Source organism: Carcharhinus amblyrhynchos, chromosome 6 (assembly GCF_965287045.1).
Source record: "Carcharhinus amblyrhynchos chromosome 6, sCarAmb.v2.hapA, whole genome shotgun sequence".
NCBI lineage: Eukaryota > Metazoa > Chordata > Chondrichthyes > Carcharhiniformes > Carcharhinidae > Carcharhinus > Carcharhinus amblyrhynchos.
In genome coordinates, this window is record NC_137329.1 from 118,250,381 (window position 1) to 118,274,706 (window position 24,326).

At 44.3% G+C, this 24,326-nt stretch overlaps 2 protein-coding genes across 4 annotated transcripts in view; both read left to right on the plus strand.

Moving 5' to 3' along the window:
- Window positions 1–2,134, plus strand: part of rxylt1 (ribitol xylosyltransferase 1) — a 37,598-nt gene extending 35,464 nt beyond the window's left edge. The window contains exon 7 of the transcript XR_013886848.1: window positions 1,603–2,134. The gene's annotated coding sequence lies outside the window, so the exon portion shown is untranslated. The remainder of the gene's footprint in view (window positions 1–1,602) is intronic.
- Window positions 2,135–12,436: 10,302 nt separating this feature from the next.
- The window catches only part of srgap1a (SLIT-ROBO Rho GTPase activating protein 1a), a 233,268-nt gene continuing 221,378 nt past the window's right edge, over window positions 12,437–24,326 (plus strand). For all 3 annotated transcript variants that reach the window (XM_080191293.1, XM_080191294.1, XM_080191295.1), the window contains exon 1: window positions 12,437–12,548. In XM_080191293.1, coding sequence (XP_080047419.1) covers window positions 12,482–12,548 — 67 coding nt within the window. In that variant the 5' untranslated portion in view covers window positions 12,437–12,481. The remainder of the gene's footprint in view (window positions 12,549–24,326) is intronic.

Here is a 24,326-nt window from a genome sequence, read left to right on the forward strand (position 1 = left end):
CAATTCCAGCCTCCCATGTTTCCTGGATCCACTATAGTTCACTTACTGCCGCAACAGGTCCACGGCAGATGCCATCTCCTTGGCCTTATGCTCAACCCTGGAACACCTAGATAAAAAGACACTTATGTTAGACTCCTAATCATTGACAAAGCTCAGCCTTCAACACCATTATTTCCACGAAACTCATCTCCAAACTCCATGGCCTAGGACTCGGCTCCTCCCTCTGCGACTGGATTCTAAACTTCCTAACCCACAACCACAATCAGAAAGGATAGGCAACATCATCTCCACGATTATCCTCAACACTGCTGCCCCACAAGGCGGTGTCCTCAGCTTGTTACAATACTCCTTTTACACCTATGACTGTATGACCAAATTCCCCTCCAACATGATTTTCAAGTTTGCTGATGATGCCACGTAGTGGGTCCGACCTCCAACCATGATGAGACAGAGTACAGGAATGAGATAGAGAAACTGGTGAACTACTGCGATGACAATAATCTCTCCCTCAATGTCAGCAAAACAAAGGAGATAGTTATCAACTTCAGGAAACATAGTAAAGGACACGGCCCTATCTGCATCAATGGGGATGAAGTGGAAATGGCCAAGAGCTTCAGGTTTCTGGGTATTAGGTCATCAACAACTTGTCCTGGTCCCTCCATGCTGGCACTATAGTTAAAAAGTCCCACCAAATCTCTACTTCTCAGGATGCTAAGGAAATTTGGCATGTCCACTGCAACTGTCACCAGCTTTTACAGATGTACCACAGAATGCATCCTTTCTGGTTGTATCACAACTTGGCAAGGCCCCTGCTCTGTCCAAGACAGCAAGAAGCTACAAAAGGTTGTGAATGAAGCCCAGTTTATCACTCAAACTAGCCTCCCAACCATTGATTCCATCCACACTTCCCACTGCCTCAGAAAAGCAGCCAGCATAATCAAAGACCCCACACACCACAGATGTTCTCTCTTCCATCTTCTTCCATTGGGAAAAGGATACGAAAATCTTGAGGACATATACCAACTGACTCAAAAACAGCTTCTTCTCTGCTGCCATCAGACCTTTGAATGGACATATGTTGATCTTTCTCTACACCCAAGCGATGACTATAACACTACATTTTGCACCCTCTCCTTTCCTTCTCTATGTACGGTAACCTTTGTCTATATAGCACACAAAAAACTGCATTTCACTGGGACGCGGGTTCAATTCCCGACGTGTCAATGTCTGCGGAGTCTGCACGTTCTTTCTGTGTCTGCGTGGGTTTCGTCTGGGTTCTCCGATTTCCTCCCACGGTCCAAAGACATGTTGGTTGGGTGCATTGGCTGTGCTTAATTCCCCTCAGTGTTACCCAAACAGGCACCGGGGTGTGGTGACTAGGGGATTTTCACAGTAACTTTATTGTAGCGTAATGTAAGCCTACTAATTTAAAAAGTTAATAGCGTGGGGGAGAGGATAATGGAAAGGTAAAATGCTCTGTTGCAGAGTCGGTGCAGACTTGATGGGCTGAATGGCCTCCTTCTGCCCTGTAGGGATTCTCTGATTTTATGATAAAGTTCTTTCTCCCTGTGTTTATTGGGCACATTGCTTAACTATCTGCAGGTGGCACTGTCATTCCTTGAATCCTTGAAATCTACAGAGGAACAATTGGGTTGCAGCTCACACAAAATGTGGGTACGTGACTGACGAAACCAAGAGGATTCTGAGGCAACTCAAGAAGCAACCCTCAGCAAACCTGAAAGGCCATTGACCTGTTGCCAAAGCCGTGAAACCAATTTCCTGAATCAGTGGGAACATATTCTGAATTTGCCAGAAACTACACTTTTCACAGAAACCCATCACCGGTGAACTGCAGAAATCTACCATGACCTAGAACGGTCATTTTGTACGTACTGCATTTCTGCCGACCACTATTGCAAGACTTACTAATATTTAAATTGAGTTTATTATAGTGGATAGTTCTATTCACGCTGCCTGATACGGTTTTGTTTTTAAGTGGGTATTAAATTTAAAGTGCCATTTGGTATTTGTAAAAATGTCTGTTCGGCCATTAAAATTACATGTACCACTTTATTTCCCTGTAACCAATACTACTGTGTTTATAAATAATGTAGTTGCATTCACATTGTGAATAAGCTGGAATAAACCTGTAATTTATCCATTATCCTTTCTTTTGGTTAGTGTCAACTGATTTGCTAAGTGTGTTTATTGCAATTTATTCTTGCTCTGCGTCTCAGCCTCCTTGTCATGTCAACAAAATGCAGTAAGCCTTTACTTTCTAAATATAAAATTAACCATCCCCAGCACTACCAGATGTATGACAATGGACACACACCCTATAGGATGTTAAGTCATTTCCCAAGGAACTTCCTGTACATTGTAAGTTCACATCATCTCCCACAAAGGTACAAAATTTATGGGCAGGAAAGGATCTGTTGGTCCATTTAGCATCTCCAACACGAGTACAATCATGATACTTACACCACCTCCCCCCCATGCCACCTGGAAGTCATTTTTAATTTATTCTTTTCACAGGATGTGGGTGTCGCTGGCTGGCCAGCATTTATTGCCCATCCTTAGTTGTCCTTCAGAAGGTGGTGGTGAACTGCCTTCTTTGAACTGCGGAGGTGCCAGGTACACCCACAGTGCTGTCACTGAGGGAATTCCAGGATTTTGATCCATTGACAGTTAAGGATGGGTGGTTCCAAGTCAGAATAATGTGTAGCTTGAAGGCAAACCTGCTGATGGTGGTGTTTCCATGTGTCTGCTACCTTTGTTCTTCAAGGCGGTAGCAGTCCTGGGTATGGAAGAAGCTGTCGAAGGAGCCTCAGTGTGTTGCTGCAGTACATCTTATAGATGGTACACACTGCTGTCGTTGTGCGTCAGTAGATCATAGAATCTCTGTAGTGCAGCCAAGAATCCCACCCAGGCCCTATCCCCTTAACCCCAAATATTTACCCTGCAAATTCCCCTGACATTTAGGGCAAGTTAGCAAGGCCAGTCCACCTAACCTGCACATCTTTGGACTGTGGGAGGAAAGCGGAGCGCCTGGAGGAAACGCACGCAGACACAGGGAGAACATGCAAACTCCACATAGATAGCTAAGTCGGGAATTGAACCCGGGTCCCTGGCTCTGTGAGGCAGCAGTGCTAACCACTGCATCACCGTGTCGCCTGTCAATAGTGTGGGAGTGATTTTTTTTAAGGTGATGGGGCTGCTTTTCCTTGGACAGTGTTGATCTTGAATGTTGTTGGAGTGACACTCAGCCAGGCAAATGAAAACCATGTAATCTCCTGGGAGTGAAAGGTAGAAGTCCATGTTTCCTTATGGGCATTAAATTACTCTTATCATTTAATTCAAGTGCTGTTTGGGATTAGCTTGTTCTCCTCATTGGTTTTTGTTGCATTGAATCATTGGGTTGGAATGAGATTTGGAATCAAAGGCACATGAGCCAATTCTGCTTATTGTGGCAATGACAGCTTTTCAACTGGAGTCACTCATTTTAATCCTGTGTTCTTGCCCTTTCCATGTACTCATTAATCGTCATTTACTTTTCAAATGCTTATCTAATTCCCTAGAAATAGTGCTCCAGTTTCTAACACAGGAGTTCTGTGATAAAAACATCCCCATTCTGAACATTCTCCATATGAAAATCTGTCCTTCGTCAATATGGTGTTTTGAGCCTTCAAAGGATAGTAAAGACCATGTACTGTTTGGTACAGTGGTTAGCACTGCTGCCTCACAACACCAGGGACCTAGGTTCGATTCCCAGCTTGGGTCATTGTTTGTGTGGAGATTGCATGTTCTCCCCATGCCTGTGTGGGTTTCCTCCCACAGTCTGAAAAACGTGCTGGTTAAGTGCATTGGCTGTGCTAAGTTCTCCCTCAAGTGTACCTGAACAGGTGCCAGCGTGTGGTAACTAGGGGGATTTTCACAATAACTTCATTGCAGTGTTACTGTCAGTCTACTTGTAACAATAATAAATGAACCTTAAACCATGGACAGGATGCAACAGAAATTGACCAATTTCCTCTCCCAACTCCCACCTTTTTCCAGTGATATTCATAATTTAGAACCTCCTGTTGCAGTTTCTCCAGCCGCAGCTCATTATTTTCTCTTTTCGGAGCTTTTTATTCTTTGAAACTCTTATTTGATTCCTTCTCCGTTAAGTGGCATTGCTACAATATGTCATGCCGTTCTCCGTTGCTGTAACCTCACTTTCCCAGTGTATTGACGAATTTCTGTGGTTCCCTTTCCATTTACTATAATATTCTTCCCATGATCGAAAGCCCAAAGCAGCGCATTATGCACCAACTGTGGTTAACCAATGCTTTGTACAGACTGGATATCGCTGTGTAGCTCCAGATTCGCATGCTAATGGTGCATTGCAACATGCCTAAAGCAGGAAAGAGGGTTCCTTTGTTCGCACTAATTGAAGGATACACATGAAAACACCGATTGACCTTAAATGTCTAATCTGAACCATCGCATCCCTGCCTCCCACTATCTACACCCTAAAATCAGTAATCCCCTCCCAAAACCTCTCTGCCTCTCAATCCCTGTTTAAGACATTCCTTAAAACCTGCTTCTTTCACCAAGCTTTTGACCATCGCTCTACACGGGTCAGTGACTTATCAGATTAAACTCCTGTGAAGTGCCTTGGGATATTTTAATATTTTGTTTATTCATTCGTGGGACATGGACATCACTGGCTGGCCAGCATTTATTGCCCATCCCTAGTTGCCCTTGTTCAGAGGACAGCTGAGAGTCAACCACATTGCTGTGGATCTGACATAGGCCAGACCAGATAAGGACGGCAGATTTCCTTCCCTAAAGGACATTAGTGAACCAGATGGATTTTTCTGACAGTCAACAGTGGTTTCATGGTCATCAGTAGATTTTTAATTTCAGAATTTTTTATTGAATTCAAATTCCACCATCTGTTGTGGTGGGATTGGAACCCGGGTCCCCAGAACATTAGCTGAGTTTTTGGATTAATAGTCCAGCAATAATATCACTAGGCCATCATCTCCCTGTTGATATGTATTGATGTAATACACACAGTGTTCAACTCTTGGTATATAATGTCAGATTCTGGTGCATCTTAAACCTACGTTTCAAGTTTGGAGGCTATAATAGAATCATAGATTCTTTACAATGCAGAAGGAGGCCATTTGGTTCAACAAGTCTGCACTGAGAACAATCCCACCCAGGTCCTATCACTGCAACTCTACATATTTACTCTGCTAATGCCTCCAACCTACGCATCCCAGGACATTAAGTAGCAATTTAGCACAGCCAATGCACCTAACCTGCACGTCTTTCGGACTGTGGGAGAAAACCGGACCACCTGGAGGAAACCCACACAGACAATGGGAGAATGGCAGACTCCCCACAGGCAGTGACCCCAAGCCGGGAATCAAATCCTTGTCCCTGGTGCTGTGAGGCAGCAGTGCTAACCACTGTGCTACCGTGTTGCCCAATGTTCAGTGGTCTTTGGCACTGGAGATTGAATCCAGAGGCGTGTAGTGAGATGTAAACTGCCTGCACTCTTTGGCTGCAAGGATTTTGTGAAATGGGTTTGATTTACAGTTTCACAGCAACCTTACACTGGGGTAGTAAAGGATAAGCCAACAGTGGAGATGGGGGCATGCTTTTGCAGAAAAGAAAACTTTACATATAGCCATATTAAAAGTAATTTAGGAGAACTTGATCCAATACAGGTTCCATTTTCCAACATCGTCCACTGTGGTCAAAGATGCACCAAAGTGTTGGAAGCAATGGGATTTTGAAGTGTAGTCAGTGTTGTTACACAGCAGCCAGTTTGCACATAGCAAGGTTACATCAGCAGCACACAAATTAATTAATCCATATAGATGGTAGTGGCTGAATGTTGGCCAGGAAAATGGGAAATCATAGAGATTTACAGCATAAAAAGAGGCCCTTTGGCCCATCATAGAATCCTCACAGTGCAGAAAGTAAAAAGTTTATTTATTAATCACAAGTAAGGCTTACATTAACGCTGCAATGAAGTTACCATGAAAGTTCTGTAGTTGCCACAGTCTGGCGCCTGTTCAGGTCAATGCACCTTTCAGAATGTGGGAGCAAACCGGAGAAGTAGGAGGAAACCCACGCAGACATGGGGAGAACATGCAGATAGGGACCCAAGCAGGAGTCAAACCCAGGTCCCTGGTGCTGTGAGGCAGCAGTGCTAACCACTCTGCTACCATGGCTCCTTCTAAATTAGAAGGAGGCCACTCAGCCAATCGGGTCTGCACTGACTCTCCGACAGAGTATCCATCCCTGCCCTATTCCCATAATCCCACACATTTATCCTGCTAATCACTCTAACCTACACATCTTTGGTTATTAAGGGGCATTTTAACACAGCCAATCCACCTAACCAGCAGATCTTTCTGCTCTGCCCAAGATTGCAAGGAACTACAAAAGTTCGTGAATGTAGCCCAATCCATCACGCAAACCAGCCTCCCATTCATTGACTTTGTCTACACTTGCCGCTGTCGGAAATTCTCTCTTCCACCTTTTTTCCACCAGATACAAAAGTCTGAGGACATGTACCAACTGTCTCAAGAACAGCTTTTTCCCTGCTGCTGCCAGACTTTTGAATGGACTTACCTTGCATTAAGTTGATTTTTCACTACACCCTAGCTATGACTGTAACATTACATTCTACATTCTCTCCTTTCCTTCTCTATGAACGGTATGTTTTGTCTTTATAGGGCGCAAGAAACAATACTTTTCACTGCATGTTAATACATGTGATAATAATAAATCAAAGTCTTCAGACCGTGGGAAGAAACCGGAGCACCCAGAAGAAACTCATGCAGACGTGGGGGGAGAATGTGCCAACTCCACACAGACAGTGACCCAAGGCTGGAATTGAACCCAGGTCCCTGGCGCTGTGAGGCAGCAATGCTAACCACTGTGCCACCTATAATTGTTTTGTTTCTGTCTCCCATTCTCATTGTGTTGCTCATCCTTTCTCTTTTTGATGGCTGCCTGAGAATGCCAGCATCTAAGCCAAACAAAGATCACGGGCAGGTTATCTTTGCTGTAGGAGATCCGTATCAAAAGAATGACAGATGTGGAGGAAGATTACAATTCAGGTACCTTCATTTTGTCTTTCAAAGAGTGGCTGCCATGAAATGCTACTTTTAATTGCAGCATTTAAATCTTTTTCTGTTACTGATTTCAACTTTCTGTTTTTAATTAATTCCAACCTCCTGATGTAGTTTTGCTTCAGAATTCAGGCAGCTTCAGCAGTGGAACAGCAGACTGCACCTCCCCAGTAATTGCTATTTACTGCTTAGCAAGATTAATATTTGGTACAATGCACATTGCTCTGGAACCACAAGTGCCACAGAGAGGAGAAAAATAAGCGTGATTTGCAGTTCCTCATGGGCACAGAGCGCATTGTTTTGTCTCCGATTTGCAAAGTTCAGGAGAAAGCACATCATTTTAAAAATATCAAAGTTTTAACTTTATTTATTGGTCACAAGTAGGTTTACATTAATACTGCAAAGAAGTTACTGTGAAAATCCCCTAGTCATCAAACTCCAGCGCCTGTTCGGGTACACTGAGGGAGAATTTAGCATGGCCAATGCACCTAACCAGCATGTCTTTGGATGTGGGGGGAAACTGGAGCTCCTGGAGGAAACCCAAGCAGACATGGGGAGAACGAGCAGACAGAGACTCAAGCTGGGAATCGATGCCTGGCACTGTGAGGCAGCAGTGCTAACCACTGCACCACCATGCAGAATTTGAAATTTTTGAAATAGAATCAAAATTCCGCTACTGCTCTCACCAATTTTTACAGATGCACCGTAGAAAGCATCCTTTCTGGATGTATTTATCATGGATTGGTATGGCTCCTGCACAGTCCAAGACTGCAAGAAATGACAAAGATTTGTGAATGTAGCCCAATCCATCATGCAAACCAGCTTCCCATCCATTGACTCTGTCTACACTTCCCGCTGCCTCGGAAAAGCAGTCAGCATAATGAAGGACCCCACACACCCCAGTCATTCTCTCCTCCACCTTCTTCCTTCAGAAAAAATGTACAAAAGGCTGAAAGCATGTACCAACCAAATTAAGAACAGCTTCTTCCCTGCTGCCATGACTCGTTTGAGTTATATTAAGTTGATCTTTCTCTACACCCTAGCTGTGACTGTAAGGCTACGTTCTGCACCCTTAGAGGGTAGTGAACTTGTGGAATTCTTTACCGCAGAGGGCCGTAGAGGCTGTTTGAGGTGGAGATAGACAGATTTTTAATCAGTAAGGAAATTGAGGGTTATGGGGATAAGGCGGGAAAGTGGAGTTGAGGATTATCACATCAGATCAATCATGATCTCATTGAGCAGATTCAATGGGCCAAATGGCTACTTCTGCTCCTATGACAGATGGTTTTATATACAGGTTTCCACTGTGCTGAGTCAGGAACTGAAGTAACAGAGCAATATCCTACTTAGAAATGTCACTAAATAGTGAAATACCTGACTTGGATTGTATACATTCTACAGGAGTATGTCATTACTCTATAAACCTAACTGTATTCTCCATAGGAACAGGCCAGCACCCAGATATCAACACCAGCCCCTCCCCTCCCTCCTCCTGCCACCCCTTTAACAAGGGGAATTTGATATTTTAAAAACTCTGTGACTATCCTACATTGGATAAAACATAAATAGTTCTGAAGCCAATGTAAAGGGGTGGCACGGTGGCACAGTGGTTAGCACTGATGCATCACAGCATCAGGGTCCTGGGTTCGACTCCCAGCTTGGGTCACTGTCTGTACGGAGTCTGCATGGCCTCTCTGTGTCAGTGTTGGTTTTCCTCCGAGTGCTCCAGTTTCCTTCCACAGTCCAAAAGACATGGTGGTTAGGTGCATTGGCCGTGCTAAATTGTCTCTCGGTGCACCCGAACAGGCACTGGAGTGTGGCAACTAGGGGATTTTCACAGTAACTTTATTACAGTGTAAGCCTACTTGTGACACTAATTAATAAATCGTCATAGAATTCCTACAGTGCAGAAGGAGATCATTCGGCCCATCAAGTCTGCAACAACCACAATCCCACCCAGACCCTATCCCATAACTTCACTTATTTGCCCTGCTAATCCCCCTGACACTAATTGGCCAATGAACCTGCACATAAAAATAAAATAATTTGATTTGATTTATTATTGTCACATGTATTGGGATACAGTGAAAAGTATTGTTTCTTGCACTCTTTACAGACAAAGTAGGGAGGTGATGGCCTAGTGCTATTATCGCTAGACTATTAATCCAGAAACTTAGTTAATGTTCTGAGGACCAGGGTTCAACTCCCGCCGCAGCAGACGGTGGAATTTGAATTCATTAAAAAAATCTGGAATTAAAAATCTACTGATGACCATTGTCGATCGTCAGAAAAACCCATCTGGTTCACGAATGTTCTTCAGGGAAGGAAATCTGCCATCCTTACCTGGTCTGGCTAACATGTGACTCCAGAGCCACAGCAATGTGGTTGACTCTCAACTGCCCTCCAAGGGCAACTAAGGATGGGCAATAAATGCTGGCCTAGCCAGCAATGCCCATGTCCCATGAATGAATTAAAAGAAGACAAAGCGTACCGTTCATAGAGAAGAAAAGGAGAGAACATCACCCCGCCAAAAAATAAATATTTAAACTAGAAATGTCACCATCGAGAGTCTATGATATTAATTTGGTCAGAAAAAAATTGGTCAAAGGGGAAAAAAAAGCTAAACTTAAAATTGACATGAAAAACCTGGTGTGAAGCCAAGAGCAGTAATGTATTTACACTGAGCAACAATTGGACCTAGCTCAGATACAGCGAAGGGCAACGTACTACCAGTGACAGACAGCAGTCTGTAATGGACACTGCAGATTCGGTGCCAGTGCAATGAATATTCCTTTGCAGTTTTATAACAACTTTCTCAAAACCAGGGGAAGTGCATCCTTACAATCACGGCTGGCGCCGCAGCAACACTTGCTAGCGAAAAGAAAATGCTTTGCAGAGATTCACCGTTGCAACAAAACGGGGAGAGACAGAGAAAAAAAAGCCCTAAAATTTAATAATGTGCCTTTTTTTAAAAAAAGAAAGAAAAAGGATCTAAAAACCAGCCGCTTTGTTAAGTGAAAACATTCACCCTCTTACCAGCTGCAAGTGATTTGACAATAACGCGGTTTTTATTTGCTCGGAACATATTACATAAGAGGTGGGCTTGTTTCTATGGCATTTCCGCAAACAAAGCGCCTCTAGGACAGGGCACTGTTCCCAACGCCTCCCACAACAACCCTTGGAAACAATTCATTTCATTTGGGGCTGAGAGAGAGAGAGAGAGAGAGAGAAAAGCAGTGAGAGGGCGGAGCTCATCTGAAACCCAAATCCTCAATGACCGCAGATTTGGTAAACAGAACCAGTCAGAAATGAGAACATTTAAACTTGTTCTCCTCCAGCCTCCCCCACCACACCCCACCCCCTGCGCCTCCAACTCAAAAAAAATGCCTTTAACCGATTGCCTGCATATTTCCAGGCAAGTCACAGCTTTCAGAGAGAAAAAAAGACACCAGCCACATCTCCTAGAATGTTAGAAACATGGTTCAAGAAGATTGCTTTTGTGTAGGAGAGAAATGTAATTAAACTGATCTTTCTCTACAGCCTAGCTTTGACTGTAACACTGCATTCTGCACTCCTTTGATTTATTATTGTCACATGTATTAGTATACAGTGAAAAGTATTGTTTCTTGCGTACTATACAGACAAAGCATACCATTTATAGAGAGTGTAGAATGTAGTACATTGTCTCCTTTGATTTACCATTGTCACATGTATAAGAGTACAGTGAAACGTATTGCTTCTTGCGCACTATGTGGACAAAGCATACCGTTCATAGAGAAGGAGAGTGCAGAATGTAATGTTACAGTCATAGCTAGGGTGTAGAGAAAGATCAACTTAATGCAAGATAAAGTCCATTCAAAAGTCTAACAGCAGCAGGGAAGAAGCTGTTCTTGAGTTGGTTGGTATGTGACCTCAGATTTTTGTATCTTTTTCCAGACGGAAGAAGGTGGAAAAGGGTACGTCCAGGATAAGTAGGGTCCTTGATTATGCTGGCTGCTTTTCCGAGGCAGTGGGAAGTGTAGACGGAGTCACTGGATGGGAGGCTGATTTGCGTGATGGACTGGGCTACATTCACAACCTGTTGTAGTTTCTTTCCTTCTCTATGAACGGTATGTTTTGTCTGTAAAGCACGCAGGAAACAGTCCTATTCACTGTATGCTAATACATGTGACAATAATAAATCAAATCAAATTATAACAGGGTGTTTTAAAATTTGACAATCCCTCTCTATATAGATTCATAGACAAGGAGAGAGTGTAGAATGTAGTTACAGTCATAGCTAGGGTGTAGAGAAAGATCAACTTAATGCAAGGTAACTTGCATTTAAAATAATTGATTGAAATTTGATCATCTGGACTTCAATTCCAACTGAGAAAAGTTACCCCCCCCCCACCTTTGCATTTACAGCAGGGAGAGAGCGAGGAGACATGGTCAACCCTTTTGTTCCATTTTAAGCCGACTCCAGGCGAAAACTTGGGAAGTGAGGCTCAAGCCCCGCCCTCCCCAGCCCCCATTGGTGGCAGACGTTCCATTTGGAACGTTGCCCGGAGCGCTACCAGGTGGGGATTGGTGGACTGGGCTGTCGATCACAAACCCCCTCCAGACTTCCGCCTCTCATGTTGCAGCTGAGTCAGGGGACAGAGTAAAGTGTGGAGCAGGGAGTCTGCAAAGCTCAGGGAGAGGAGGAGGAAGAGGCAAACTTTTCTGCTTCAGTGAGAGGTGCTGCACAGCATTGGAGAAGAGCATTCATTCTGCTACCCCCCCCTCTCTGTGTGTGTATGTAATGAAAATCTGCAAGATTTTTATTTCCCTCTCCCCTGCCAGCAGAGAGGTATAGATCAATGTGAAATGAGTTCTATTTGCTGAGCTTGAAGAGTGTTAAGACTTGGAGAAGACAGAGAGAGAGAGAAGTGGGGAAGAATCCCTGCTGTGACAGTAGCTGCTGCCGCTTACACATTTTGTTGCAGACTTTCCATCTGACTTGACAAGTCATCGCTGCCACTACATGGAAAATGCTTTGCCAACTTGTGCCTCAGTGTAACAAGGGCTGAATGGTGCATGTTGCCGATCGCTCTCTCTCTCTCTCTCTGTGTATGTGTGTGTCTATCCTTCCTCTCTGCCACCACCACACCAACCCCTGGGATCAGCCGGGGAGCGGCTGACAGGTCAGATTGCGACTTGCGTGTCCAGCACTCCAGCATCCAAAGTGACACCCTGGGCACGTATTCTCTGGACATTGTTGTAAAGACGGCGGGAGCGGGGATTTAAACCCGGGGGAGGGGAGGGAAGTACAAAAAAAAGGAGAGAAGACCGGAGGAGAGAGAGAGAGAGGACAAAAAGAAATGTCTACCCCGACCAGGTATAAAAAAGATAAGGAAATCATAACCGAGTATGAGACACAAGTGAAAGGTGAGATTGATTCACATTTTTTCCCCCATTTGTGTGAGGGTGGGGGGGGTGTGTGGGATCATTGCTTGTTTCATTGACCCCCTTACAATATTTTGGACAAGGGGGCAGATGCATAATTGTTTCATAAGGATGTGCAAAGGAGTGTGTTTTTTTTAAATAGAGGTTTGTGTAAATAGAGATTTGTAATTTACCATTGAGTCGATTAGATGTGTGATATGACGTGATGTATAAACCTTGCTGGAATCGGATCAAATAACTGGCCCCTTTTCCCCCTGATGGATTTATTTAAGAATGCTTAAATATTATAACTTAAGAAATATATCCCTGTTAAACTAGATTCCTGTTAAACCAGTGCAAAGTGAGATTCCACATCCCAAATCCTCCCCTGGAAAGAAATTGATGTGAAACCAAAAGAGAAATGCTTTGATTTCCTCCACCCCGTTCAGGCTAACACACTGGTCAGTGATTCCCAAAGGCTGCCCTGGAGATGGGCTTCCAAGCAGCCTAACTGATCCTTTCAGTCAAGTTCGCCTTTCAAAGCATGATCCAGGCTGGAAACTCTGGTTCCAGTCATTCTGGGATTTGCTGCCCTCACTCCCCCACCGCCCCACCATCGCGAGGACTTTCAGAGTACCTTCACTGCAATGTTAATGTGACACTAATACATTAGAGAGAAAAAAAAGAAACCTCTGCTTGCCACAGAGCAAGCAGAGGTGGTGGGGAATGACCCAGGGGCGAATGGAACTTTCTATCTCATTATCTACAGCACTTTTTTTTTCCCCTGAATCCTATTACAGCAGCAACCCACCCGCATGTAAGCATCGGACAGAAAAGCGCCCAGACTGAAATAGTTACAGCAAGCGGTCAAATGCGTTCACCACACACACAAGCGAATTTCTTTAGGGGAAATTGAGGCAAGTGACTTGCAGTAGTTGGCAGCGTCTCACACACACACTTAACATGCCAGCGAACAACCTTTCCAAGTGATTTTAGAACCAGAGGAAAGTTATCAGAAACACTGAAAGGGGGATGGTCAGAATTTACTCTTCACTCATTCATGCCTCAGGCAATTCATTTCTAACTTTTAACTTCAGAGAAATAGAGTGAAATGATCGGGAGGCGTCGTTGATGAAACAGTTATTGCTTTTTTTTTGTGCTTTAGTTTTTTTTTCTCTCTGACAAATTCCTTGTGGTCTATTGTCTAGTGTTATTCAGAAATATTTCCGGAGCAGAGAGATATACTTACTCCAAAACAGGTCGAAACCAGCAGGATATGTGTTCCCTTAATTATGCTGCTAGAATTGGAACATTGTCTGAATTTATCTGAGATGTGTCTTCCGCCACCCCCCCCCCCCCCGCCTCCTTAAAGTTTATTTATTAGTCACAAATAGACTGACATTAACACTGCAACGAAGTTACTGTGAACATTACAGGCTCTCATAATAATGGAGTCAATGTCTCCTACTATTGTTTGGAGAATGGGGCCAGTTAATGTTAATAGTAACGCAGCAGTCCCTCCTCCCCCTCCAAGAAAATCTGACCCTGTACTAATGATTGTGTCTGAACTTTTATTGATCCTAAAGTGCAAAACACCTCAAACTGCTGGGATCCGTATCATTTTGTAAAAAAGAACCGTAAATCATTTAAATGGAGTGTCTGCAGTGGATGGCTGTGTATTTATATTCCGAGCTACTGTGGAGAGAGAGAGAGAGGGGGGAGATTCAGCCTAGAGCCAGAATAAACATGATTAACTGGTTCCAGGGTGTAAACTTCCAGGAAGTGATGATGAAATCACATTGTGAAATTAGACACTGAGAAAGAGAGAGGAAAAAAAACGGGATAAAGCAGGGATGTGGGATCAGGAGGCATTTTTTTAAAAAGAACATTACAATTGTGATTCACATCCTGGGAAAATGTGTTTGTTAGTGAGGGGGAACTTGCATTTCCACTTGTAAGATACTTGGAGCAGAGGCATTGGCACTGAGAAATGTCAGCTTACTGTAAAACTGTTAACCTTTTCACTGCTACGTTAGTCACCCAGACACTTTGTGTTGTAAAGAATGGAATGTCTTTGAACCAGGTCATTGACTGTCTGTAATTAAAGCTTTACTAAGAAGTCTGACAGTCCCAGTCCAACACCAGCATCATTAAAGCTTTACTCAGGCATCAGTTGACTAACAATACCAAAATAGCCAGGTCATTAGTAATTGAGTTCCTAGTTAACTAATTTCGAATTAATGATGCCTTAGTAGCTATGCAGCACAATGCCATAATGATTAGCACATTATACATTTGGATTTGCCCTCCTTCTGTTGTTAAGATGCCCCATTCATATTCTAGGAAGGGTGGATTATCACCAGTAGCCTCTCCTGTAGGGTGGCACAGTTGTTAACACTGCTGCCTCACGGGGTCAGGGACCCGGGTTGGATTCCTGGCTTGGGTCACTGTCTGAGCAGAGTCTGCGTGTTCTCCCCGTGTCTGTGTCGGTTTCCTCCAGGTGTTCTGGTTTCCTCCCACAGTCCAAAAGACGTGCTGGTTAGGTGTGTTAGCCATGCTAAATTCTCCATCAGTGTACCCGAACAGGTGCCGGAATGTGGCAACTAGGGGATTTTCACAGTAACTTCATTGCAGTGTTAATGTAAGCCTATGTATGACACTAATAAGTGGAAAAAAGCTTTAAACTATGATTAACTCAAGTTTAAAAGCAAAACTGTCAATGGATCTGCATCAGCTGATGAAAGTAACAGTGCATGTTATTATTGCACTGACATGTTGCATCAGGGTTTGGGTGAGTGAGTGCGTGCTGCAAATTACTTGATATGTGCAAGCTCCCCCAATCAACCCCCCAGCTTTCTGGAGGCTCAATCTTTTTTGATCTGTGATCTTGTTTTCTTACTACAGTAAGAAAACAAGCCAGTGCTGGAATAAAACGACCAGGAGTAAAGTGAAGCTGGTGAAATCCTTATGGAGCAGTGCTGACAGGAGCAAGTTCCTTATCGAGTCCTCTCGTACATAAGTGTGGAGCAGTGAATTTTACACCGAGAGGAAGCAACTAATAGAAACCTCTAGGGTTTTTCTTTCTAAAGTCAAGTAAAAATAGAAAATGCAATGGTAGCTCAACTTCAGATAATGTTCAGATAATGTTACAAAAGATTTGATTTATTACTGTCACATGTATTTATATCAAGTAAAAAGTATTGTTTCTTTTTCTATACAGGCAAAGCATACCATTCATAGAGAAGGAAAGGAGAGAGTGCAGAATGTAGTGTTACAGTCATTGCTAGGGTGTAGAGAAAGATCAGCTTAGTGCGAGGTAGGTCCATTCAAAAGTCTGATGGCAGCAGGGAAGAAGCTGTCCTTGAGTCGGTTGTTACGTGATCTCAGACTTTGAATTGAACCTTTTCCCAATGATACCAGGGTAAAACATTGGTTGTATTGCTCAGAAAGAGGCCATTCAAGCCATCACATCAGTGCTGGTGTTTATATCAGAGCCTCGCTCTTGCCTTCCGTTCCTTTCTCCTTCTCTCTTTTCCCCCACCACCTTTCTCTTTAATGTATCTATTTGCCTCACTGAGCTCCACATTCTAATTACTCTCTGGATAAAGGAAGTCTCTCCTGTAATACCTTATCCATGGCTATCTTATATTGTTGATACTTAGATTTGCTTCCCCCCTTCTCCCTCCCCACAACCCACAAGAGGAAGCTTGTCAGAACCCCCCCTCGTAATTTTATTGAGCTATCCAGGCCAGTTAAGCAGGCGGAGGAGATGGTGACCACATGTAGCTCGCGAATGTTGAAACTGCCTTTGGTGAATAGATTTTCGACCTAAGCAGCTAAGTGCAATGCTTTATTCATACATACCAAACTGGTGCCTCCATCCCACCCTGAGTTACCATCAGAGCTTTAACTGCAGTGCTTTATTTTTCACTGCACTGTGTCACTGGTCACAATTGGGACAATGATTGTTCTGTTTAGCTGAAAAGGCTGTTTTTCAGAGTAGTTCAACAATGTCCTTGCACTGCTGTGCACTCATGCCCCGTTAGTCAGTATTTGGGAAGATTGTTTTGGATGCATATTTTCGCAGAAATTGCTGTTCCAAATTAAATGTCAGTCCTGCAGCACCGGGGATTGCTATCTGCCAACATTTTCAGACCGCAGAAGCTTTTAAAAAATGAATAGCAAATGTAAACACTCCATTAGCAAAGTGGCCAATCTTTTACCTGGTTCTTTATCACATGCTGCAGTGTAATAGCTTCACTGAAAGTCCAGGATTTGTGTGTGGTGTGTGTGTGTGTGTGTGTGTGTGTGTGGTAATGGAATCGATTCAGGAGATGGAAATTTTAGCCAGCTTGGTTGGTTCCAGCACCAGGAACATTTACGATCGCTAACGCAGTATCACGCAGACATATTTTCAAGAAGTGAGTCAGTATGTTTGGATTTACTCTCCTCCTGTTGTTAAGATGCTCCATTCATATTCCAGGAAGGACAGATTCTCATCTGCGTCCACTCCTGTAGGGCAGCACAGTGGTTAGCACTGCTGCCTCACAGCACCAGTGACCTAGGTTCAATTCCCGGCTTGGATCACTGCCTGTGTGGTGTCTGCACGTTCTCCCCTATCTATGTCATCGTATAGCTCCAAGGATTAGATCAGGAGGAGACACAATAGGCTTGTGCCGAGCTTATGTTCTCTGGAATATGGAAAGTTACAGTGTGCGGCACAGTGGGTTTCCTTTCGGATGCTCCGGTTTCCTCCCACAGTCCAAAAGACATGCTGGTTAGGGGTATTGGCCGTGCTAAATTCTCCCTCAGTAGGGGATTTTCACAGTAACTTCATTGCAGCACTAATGTAAGGCTAATTGTGACGCTGATAAGTAAACTTAAACTCATCCATGCTGAAACTCTGCTGCTTTTAAGTTGGAATGTTCTATTCTCACATCATCGATGGCACTGCGCAGACACTCAAACCACAAAGAACCACCAGCCAGGAAACTGGTGGCGTGGAACTGACAGCAATTTATCAATCGTAGTATTTCATTCTCAGTGCAATATTTAAAACATATAGTTTGGCGATGTAATGCACAATAGCAATTATGCCTTGTTCATTCACAGTGGCATATGTATTGAAATGTCATGCTATTATGAAAGTGCTAGCAAGTGATGGAATTACATACCAAAGTAAGATTGCTAGGTTGCAACTTCAGTGCAATTATTGTGAAACTGATTTTTTTAAAAACTTCTTTCTTGGAATACGAGTGTCACCGACAAGGCCAACATTTGTTGGCTCACTCTTAATTGCCCAGAGAAGGTACCGATGAGCCGCCACCCTGAACCACCACAGTCCACCTGGTGTAGATCCATGGACAGCGCCAGTGATTTTGACATAGCTAAATGACTTGCTTGGCACTGACAGAGGGCGGTTCATAGTCAATCACATTGCTGTAGTTCTGAAGTCACAAGTGCCCCACATCAGGTAAGGATGGCAGACTTCTTTCACAGTTAGCTTCTCTCTTATTCCACAATCGTTGGTCAGTTAAATTTAAAAGCCGGCCAGCTAGCTACTGCGGTGAGATATGAATGCGCGTCTCCAACACCGTGTCCAAAGAGAGAGAGAAAGTGATGGAAAATCTCAGCAGGTCTGGCAGCATCTGTAAGGAGAGAGAATAGAACTGATGTTTTGAGTCCAGGTGACTCTTTGTCAAAGCTAAAAGACATAGAAAGTGGGAGATATTTATCCTGCAGGGGGAGGGAATGAAAGATGAGTCCTAGCCACAGAAACAAAGGGAAAGGCTGCTAATGGCAGCCCATGGAGGGAATAGAAGGAATTAATGGTTAAACACCAGAGAAGCTGAAATCAGAGGGTGACAGATGAAGATGTTGGGGGTGGGGACGAGATGGGGAAGATTTCTCTATTGGTTTCATATTCCAGCATCCTCAGTATGTTGCTTTTATTCAGTATTCCATGCCTTTGGGTTACTTGTCCAGTGACATTACCACTATGTTATTGATCCCAGAAAATGTGTTTTTTTTAATGTTATTTATAAGACAGTCTTTCAAACTGGGATTCCTGGATCTTGAAGAGGGGGAATCCCAAGGGATTAAAAAACCCAAGGACGTTGGCTTCTGTATTTATTGAATTTTTACCAGAGTGTCCAGGGCAACACCTGTGAGTAACTCAGTGTTAAGTAACTGAAAATGATTTTTGTAGAATGGGACAAAGACACTTGCTGGTTACATTCAGTTTCCAAAGGAAAGAGGCAAGAGGTGCCAGCTAGCAATATTGGTTCGAATTCTCCTGCCATACATGTTGGTGGAATTCTCTGATCTTGCCAACAGTGCACCCCCGCCTGCAGGTTTCGTTGTGGCGTGGGGTGACACCCCCTACCACTACGGAAAACACACGGCCAGGAGCCCAGAGAATCTCACCAATAATAAAACTGAAAAGAATCAGCAGGTCTGGCAGCATTTATAGAACCAGATTAAAGCCCGAGAGGTTTGTTTGAAATCACGAGCTTTCAGAGCACCGCTCCTTTGTCAGGTGTGCCACTCACCTAATGAGGGAGCAGCACTCCGAAAGCTCATGTTTCCAAATAAACCTGTTGGACTTTAACCCGGTGTGGTCAGACTTCTTACTGTGCCCACCCCTGTCCAACGCCGGCATCTCCACATCGTAGCATTTATACATGCTCCTCACGCATGAGGATGGCCTCAACCGGGATCTTGGGTTCATGTCGCACTGCGTGTAACCCGCACCATTTAGCCTGGCCTTGCAGAACCCTACTAATTGTCCTGGATTGTGACAATTCACACCTCCTTTACCCTCTCTCCACTCGCATTGTCTGTGAAGTCTTGATTACCTGAAAAGACTCGCGTTCCAATCATTATCTTGTAATTGTGTCTTTGTCTGTATACGCCGTGTTTCTGGAACCTGCCTCTCCACTCACCCAAGCGCTCCGAAAGGTCGTCACGATTCCAAATAAACCTAATGGGCTTTAACCTGGTATTGTGAGCCTTCTTACTACAGCATCTGTGGAGGGGGGAAGAGAGAGAGATAAAAACTGACCTAATGGCTGGATGCCATCCACGCCGGCGGGATTTCCCCGCTGCAGAGAACAGAGACTCGGCCAAGCGCCGAATTCTCCGACCTGGCTGTGAAGAGAACAGCCGGTAAAATCCCGCCGGACGATCGTATGAACAGAGAACAACACGGCACAGGAAACAGGCCCTTCGGCCCCACAAGCCTGCGCTGCCCATTTTAACACTCAGTGAGTGCCTCATTCCAATCCCCCTCCTACCTACGACTTTTGTCTACATCTCCTGGACTCCACAATAAAGGGGGTGCAAATTTAGAGAATTTCATGTGCGCCCGATTAAGGGAGGTCTATTTTTTAGGGACAATTTGTTAACACCAATCAGCCCAAAAGCACTGATATGACTCCAGAGCTGAGGGAGGGCAGCAATGTGATGGGATGTTCAATCGTTACCTCTGCTCCTTCCTGCACAGATGCTGCTGAGGATTTCCAGCATCTTGATTTTATTTCAGATTTCCAGCATCTGCAGCATTTTGCTTTTACGTGATGTTTTGACCCAAGACGGCAGCCAGTTCTCGTGGTGGGGAAAGAATAAGTATTGATGTGCATGTCTCTAAGTGAGTACAAAATTCCTGTCGTGCGTATGTACACGGTACATCAGTGATGGAAACCTGGGTTAGTGAGCTTGAGTGGGCCACCTTCCTCTCAGTGGGCCACAAGGTTGGAATCAAGCTTGTCGATTTACCATGATCAGAGAGAATTATAGAATCCTACAGGGAGAAGGAGGCCATTCGGCCCATCGAGACTGCACCGACAACAATCCCATCCAGGCCCTATCCCCATAACCCCCTTGCATTTACCCCAGCTCGTCCTCCTGACCCTAAGGGGCAATTTAGCACAGCCAATCCACCTAATCCGCACATCTTTGGACTGTGGGAGGAAACCGGAGTATCCGGAGGAAACCCAGGCAGACGCGGGGAGAACGTGCGAACGCCACACAGTGACCCGAGCCGGGAATCGAACCAGGTTCCCTAGTGTTGTGAGGCAGCAGTGCTAACCGCTGTGATCCTTGTTTAATGTTATTCAGAGTTAATACAGGCCAAATATTTCACAACAGGTTATAGAAAATGCTTTGACAAAGGGTCATCTGGACTCAAAACGTCAGCTCTTTTCTCTCCTTACAGAGGCTGCCAGACCTGCTGAGATTTTCCAGCATTTTCTCTTTTGGTTATAGAACATGCTTAGTCATTTATATATTCATAGAACTGTCATCAACTTCAAATGGTAAAAACAGAAGAAATATTGACACTTTGGACACAGAGGGAGCGTTGGGTTCTCACAGTCAGTATTGTGAGCAATCAGCACACATCTCACTTCACTCACCCTTGCTTTACATGCGTAACACTTCCATCAGTCTGGTCGGGAAAAAAAACTACACGATGGAAACTGGCAGAATGTGACAACCAAGTGTGTGGGCAATGGTCAACAAAATGTCTTGTGGGCCGTATTCAGGATCCTGATGGGCATCTGGCCCTCAGGCTGCAGGTTAGAACCATAGAACATTACACCCCTTCTTGGCTGTGCAGAACCACTTTTCTACCTAGTCCCACTGACCTGCATCTGGACCACATCCCTCCACGTCCCTCCCATCCATCTACGAGCGGACACAGGTTTAAGGTGCTGGGAAGCAAGTACAGAGGAGATGTTAGGGGTAAGTTTTTCATTCAGAGGGTGGTGAGTGAGTGGAATCGGCTGCCATTGGTGGTGGTAGAGGCAAACTCATCAGGGTCTTTTAAAAGACTTCTGGATGAGTATATGGGATCTAACGGGATTGGGAGTTACAGATAGTTCTATGGCTTGGTAGGTATAGATGTGATCGGCGCAACTTGTGGGCCGAAGGGCCTGTTTGTGCTGTAGTGTTCTATGTTCTATGAACCTGTCCAAGTTTTTCTTAAATGTTAAAAGTGAGCCTGCATTTATCACTTCATTTGGCAGCTCATTCCACACTCCCACCACTCTCTGTGTGAAGAAGCCCCCCCCACTTGCTCATTAGGGGGAGGGGAGGTGATGGCCTAGTGGTATTATCACTAGGCTATTAAATCAGAAACTCAGCTAATGTTCTGGGGACCCTGGTTCAAATCCCACCACGGCAAATGGTGGAATTTCAATTCAATAAAGAAAAATGTCTGGAATTAAGAATCTACTGATGACCATGAAATCATTGTCCAAGGAATCCATCTGATTCATTAATGTCCTTTAGGGAAGGAAATCTGCCGTCCTTACCTGGCCTGAGCCTACATGTGACTCCAGGGTCACGGCAATGTGGTTGACTCTCAACTGCCCGTGGGCAACTAAGGATGGGCAATAAATGCTGGCCAACCAGTGACACCCATATCCCACTGACGAATGAAGAAGAAAACATGGAGATGGTTTAATAGTAACCTTTCTTGTCATGCAGTCTCTGTTTTCAAATGAATTGCCTCCTCTCTGTAACGTTTAATACAATAAGTCCACATTCTATCTCCAGACTTAGCATTGATGTAGAACTTTCTTAAGTTGAATTGAACTTTCTAAATTGATATCTTCTTGGTGCTACAATTTGGAACTTAACTTTATTTTTGGCCAGTATCTATGACTGGTGTAAAGTGAATAACAGATGGCTGGGAATATTCCAAGGCAATTTTCCATCATTCTAACATAGTCATCCAAGTTTCTTGAACATGCAACGTGCTATTTTTTTCGAAAGAGTTCAACCATGGTGCTCCCCTGCTCATCAGTGAAGTATGCAGGAGCATCGAGCCACATCTCATCCCCCTCCAATCTTATCGCTTTGCCTCAGTGTCGAGCGCTCCCAGCTGTAGCCAGCTGCTGGCTCCTTCCCTCCCTTCAAACTGGCGTCGCCTGGGAAAATGGTAACAGTTCTAGCGCGCAGAATGACGTGACGACACGCAGAGAATCTGCCCTGGCGCTTACTTCCCCAGGGATAAGAAACTGGGGACTGACTGAAGGGTACCCACCTGAGCAAAACATGTGATTCTGCACCAACCACTTACCTTTCTCCCGAGAGAATGGGAGCTAAGGTTTTGTCCAACAGTGAGCAATTGTCATCCTATCAGTGTGATTGCATTTGAACAAAGAAAAATACAGTCCAGGAACAGGCCCCCCCAAGCTCGTATTCATAGTGATGCCCTAACTGAACTTAAAATAAAAGTTCTCCCCTTACTCGCTCCATATCCCTCTGCTCCCTCCCTATTCATGTACCCATCCAGATGCCTCTTAAGTGTTGCTAATGTGCCTGCTAATGTTCCACCGCCTCCTCTGGCTGCATGGAAAACTTCTCCTGCGCATCTCCCTTAAACTTTCCCCTCTCACCTTGAACCTGTGCTCCCTTGTAATTGACACTTCCACCTTGGGAAAAAACCTCTGACTATCCACCCTGTCTGTCCCCCTCATAATTTTGTAGACCTCTATCTGATCTCACCTCAGCCTCCATCTTGAACCCCAATCCCCAGAGTTAGACAGTCTGTGTTTCAAAATAAAGACTCGTTGCATTTATAAAGCACCTTTTACGGCTTCAGGACAGCCAAAACTGTACAGCCAATCAAATATTTTAAAATCATAGGCACTGTTGCAAAGTCTGTCGATTGGCACCCAACAAACTCTCACAAATAGTAATGGGATAATAATTGGATCGTCTTTCTTAGTCATGTTGGTTGAGGGGTAAATATTAGCCACTTAGGGAGAACTTGCCTGCTCTTCAAAATAGCACCGCGGGATGTCTTGATGTTCTCTTGAAAGGACCTCACCTCTGAAGATGGCACCTCCAACAGTGCTGCACACCCTCAGTACTGAGGTGCCGGTCCAAATTTCTGTGCTCGGGTCTCTGGGTGGAGACTTGAACCCACAACCTTCCACCACCACCATTTCCACCCACCAAAGTGAGCATGCTACCACGGAACTGCAATCTTGTTCCAATGCTCACAGTCGATCAGTGCCTTATCGTCAAGCTACAGAATTGGATCAACTTATAGTATTTTGGTTTATTTTCTTTATTCATTCGTGGGACATGGGCATCGCTGGCTGGCCACCATTTATTGCCCATCCCTAGTTGCCCGAGGGCAGTTGAAAATGAACCACATTGCTGTGGCTCTGGACTCACATGTAGGCCACACCAGGTGAGGACAGCAGATTTCCTTTCCCAAAGGACATTAGTGAACCAGATGGGTTTTTCCGACAAGTGGCAATGGTTTCATGGCCATCACTAGATTCTTAATTCCAGATGTTTTTTATTGAATTCAAATTCCACCATCTGCCGTGGTGGGATTTGAACCCTGGTCCCCAGAACATTAGTTGAGTTTCTGAATTAATAGTTTAGTGGTAATACCACCATCGCCTGCCCTGATTTAAAAAAAAGGCAATGTTTTCCCCCTTGGTTGAACTTTCCTCTGTTTGAGGTTTTCTGTTGGAACTCATACCTTCCATTACAGCAAAGATTCTGCTGCCAAGTTTTGAATGTGGCTTTATATTAACTGATGTGTTGCTTCATTAAAGCTGCATGAGGTTTGAATGATTTTCTAAATCATTAGCAGTTTCTAAGATGGAAGGGAGGGTCCTGAGAAGAAAGTCAGCAAACTAGCTAGCCTATTTAAAAGCTCAGAGTATGGGAGGCGTAGTGGTGTTATCACTGGACCAGAGACCGGGGCGGGGATGGGGTTCAAATCCTGCCATGACTAATGGTGAAATCTGAGTT